Here is a 3,640-nt window from a genome sequence, read left to right as displayed (position 1 = left end):
CCAGATCCAGTGGTCAACCAAAATTTTTATCTGAAAGTTCTGAGAAGGTTGCGTCATGATTTGCAGAAGAAGCATCCCAAGTTGTGGCAAACAGGTGCCTGGTTTTTCTACCATGACAACACACCCGCCCACACCACACAGCAGTTTTTGGCCAAAAACGGCATGACCCCCATGTCCCACCTTCCCTATTCACCTGATCTCGCTCCAAGTGACTTTTTTTGTTTCCCTAGATGAAAAAATTCCTCAAAGGGAAACATTTTGCTGATGTGGAAAGGGTGGAGAGAAAAAAAAAAAAAAAACAGCAGAAGCCCTAAAAGGTATCAAAACCAATGAGTTCAAAAACTGCTTTGAGCAGTAAAAAAAAGTGCCTTGATAGGTGTATTGCATCAAACGGAGAGTAATTTGGAAGCGATTGAAGTTTAAACATATAAGAATAAGTGCACAGTTTTTTATAAATAAATTCTGGGGTTATTTTTGGTACCCCTCCCTCATATTACAACATATATCTCATTTTCTTTTTCTCTCTCCAACCCTTCCTGCCTCAATTTTTCCCTCTGAGTTGTGAGGTGAGGTCAAGCTAAAGGTTTTTTTCATGGCAGAAGGAAATCAGAGGGAGACAACCCCTCCCCTGAGGAAAGAAATTGAGTTTCCAAAGCAAAAGCTAACAGAGAGTGCACATTCTGGTCTGAAAGTATGGAGAAGGAGCAGAATTCCCAGGACACATAGGCACCCCCCAGGAAAGCCCTGGATGGAAGCATCCAACCAGTGGCAACCCTCCATCCATCACTTGGTTTGTGGTCCAGAATCCAGACTCCCTCATGATCTCACACGGATGGATGCAGCAAGCAGCTCAGAGTTCCTGCCTCTTGGTCTGAGAGCATATCCCATCCACAGATCACACTGGGGTGTGGCCGTGGTCCCAGGGCAAGGGGGCACGCCAGAGGGTCCCTGAGGTCTGGGGTGTTTGCAGGTTGGGCTCCAGAGAACACTGTGAGGTGTTTCACGTGTCCAGAGAGCCAAAGTAGGTAGCGTCCGAAGCCAGGTCCTTCCCTGGACGTGCCTGGGAGCTCCCGGGACCTCAGGCATGGGCCTCAGTCTCCTTCTTGATGGCCGGCTTGTAAATGACTCCCTTGTTGTTGTTGTTGTTGCCTTTTCTGCTACAAGAACAACAAGCACACACAAATCCTGTTAGTCAAAGAGGAGCGAGAGCCAGAGCGCAGGATGACTCAACTACGTGATGAGACAAGGCTTAGAAGTCACACCCCTCTCTTGGGGACCTGTCCCTCGTTCTGATGGTCTTGGGAGGGAATGTCCCCCAAATAAAGCATTAACCGGAGCAGAACCTGTGCATTTTCCAACTGTTCTCTTTAACACCCCACACCATGAGATCTGCATTTTTTTTTCCTCCTTTTCAATTGATGCCTTTGGTATAGAAATAGATGCGTATTTTGAAGGACATCTTGTTATCAACCCACTTCCAACTTTTGATTCCACAACAGGGTTCCCGGCAATCTTTTTATTTTTCATACCAGGAAAAATAAACTAGGCTTTAAGAAAAACCAAACATGACAATAAAAACGTGGTCAAGGAGCATTAACAGGTAACTATGGAGTGAGCTGAGAGTGAGTTGTTATGTCAGGGAGAGATCAGGTTTTTGTTGATTTTTCTTTCTGGACTCATAGAAGAAACACCAGATGTAAAGATCTTAGCAAGGAGATGGCCTTGCTGCCTGTGTTTAGGTGCAAGCCCCAAATCAAGAGGCTGGTCCAAGGTCACAGAGCAGCAGCAAGCAGGCACACAAGGCTGGCGCACCCCACTCCAAATCCGAGTGCAGCGACCCTCGCGCAACCAGTGTCTCCTGCAAGGGAGTCAGGGCACAGGTGTCTAGGGGACAGCACTCTCAGGACGAGTGCTAATCCGGGTGACAGGGTTCTTCATTCCACAGGCCTGCCTTTCCAGACAGTCCCATGGTCATGGACACACAAGCCATCCATTCCCATTCTGAACTCAAACCAGCTCACCTCTTCTTCCTTCTGAAAAGCCAAATGGACACCGCCAGGACAACACAGATGCCAAGAACACCAGCCAGGGCCACCGAAAGGATGATGCCTGGTGGAGAGGCAATGGCACACGTTACATTTCTCCCTTCCCCTCCGTCTCATCCCATGGTCCTGGGTGTGAAATCACGCCCCAGCTCATAATCATCCACAGAAGAGTCTCATTCCCCCATCTCTGGTCTCAGATTCTGGTCTGCGGCTTAGCAGGACTGGCTGGGATACTTGGAGGAGGCCATTTGCAAATTGTAGTGGTTTTCCAGTAAGGGCTCTCAAACTCGCAGAAGTATCATCTGAAGAGCTTGTTCAAAATGTAAATGTTTTTTGAGTCCAACTGTCAGAGACTCCGGTCAGTCTGTTTGGCACAGGGTCCAGCAATCTGCACTTCACCAACACTTCCCGCCAAAGCAGATGCAGGTGGCCCACGAGTCTCACTTTGATAAACCCTGGGCTTCAGAATAAGCACTGACCCCATCTTTGCTTGCTGGATTTAAGGCCCATTGGGCTGTCTCTATCAGTTTTGCCTCCAAGTTCCACTGCACAGTCCTAAGCAGTCCCAGACAACCAGTAGCCCATTGCCAAGGTCACACTGCGTGACCTCCACATTGGACTCTGGCATGTTTTCAGGAATGGCCTTCCATCATGACCAGAAGTGGTCTTCAATGGGCTCTTTGACTATACACACGCTGCAGAGTGATTAGGGCTTTCATTGGAGGATCGCTGATTGGCAGTTCATCTTTGAATCAGAGAGCAACATGAGGGTAAGACCCGTAGCAAGGAGGGGTCAGGAGTCAGAGCAACAGTACAGAGAAGCAGAGAGGACCGGCTGGAAGGATCACACCAAGAATCACATCGATCACCCAGCTGCAGCATGCACAGCAGGCAGCCACATACCCAGACCTGGTCCAGCCACGGTACAGATTTGCACTTCAAAGAGAAGAGGGAAAGATGGGAGATTAATCTAGAATCAAATTCCAGGGGTTGGTGGTATGGGGCTTATGCAGACAGGCTTCTGTCCATCCGCCTCCCCCACCCCACCCCGCCCCACTTGGCAACGGCCTGATGGAGCAGAGCTACCTGCCTAGGGAATTCACACTGTCATCCCTCCTCTCGACACTCCGACATCACAGCAGTGTCTTTGCTAGGGCAAGCCTTCTTTTTTTAGTACGACATGGCCAAAGAGGGAAGGTGCGGAAGGGCAGGAGTCAGAGCCTGCTCGGCAGCCTGCGTCCATGTCCCTGGGATCTGCCCTTCATCCTCAGTAAGGGACCTGCCATAGGCCTCCCCTGCCCATCCAGCCTGTCATCCTGGTTCTGTTCTATTTTTGCTGGACAGACAACCCAGTAAAAATACCCTAGGCGGGTAGCTCTGCTCCATCAGGCCGTTGCCCACCTTCTCAGAGGGAGAACCAGAGGATTATGGCTTCTCCGAGCGGGTCACTGTTGGGAATAAATGGGGTGATTTAGGAATCCTCCGTGAACTGAGCGAGTGCCCAGCTAGCGAAGGTGAAATCCCCCAGTAGGCCTATGAGGGACTCCTTGGGGAGGGTCATGTGGAAATCCGTCTTTTTTTTTTTTTTTTTTTTT

General features: G+C 49.5%; 1 protein-coding gene across 1 annotated transcript in view; it reads right to left on the bottom strand.

Annotated features, from left to right (window-relative positions):
* Positions 1 to 482: 482 nt before the first annotated feature.
* CA12 (carbonic anhydrase 12) overlaps positions 483 to 3,640 on the bottom strand; it is a 24,960-nt gene continuing 21,802 nt past the window's right edge. Inside the window, exons 8-10 of the mRNA XM_008067165.2 lie at positions 2,949 to 2,981; positions 2,022 to 2,109; positions 483 to 1,157 (exon numbers count right to left, since the gene is read on the bottom strand). Of these exons, the coding sequence (XP_008065356.1) occupies positions 1,079 to 1,157; positions 2,022 to 2,109; positions 2,949 to 2,981 (200 nt within the window). The 3' untranslated portion in view covers positions 483 to 1,078. The remainder of the gene's footprint in view (positions 1,158 to 2,021; positions 2,110 to 2,948; positions 2,982 to 3,640) is intronic.

The sequence above is a fragment of the Carlito syrichta genome, unplaced genomic scaffold (genome assembly GCF_000164805.1).
Source record: "Carlito syrichta isolate Samal-C Ts95f unplaced genomic scaffold, Tarsius_syrichta-2.0.1 Scaffold309322, whole genome shotgun sequence".
NCBI classification, from domain to species: Eukaryota; Metazoa; Chordata; class Mammalia; order Primates; family Tarsiidae; genus Carlito; species Carlito syrichta.
This window is presented reverse-complemented; position numbering and strand designations above follow the sequence as displayed.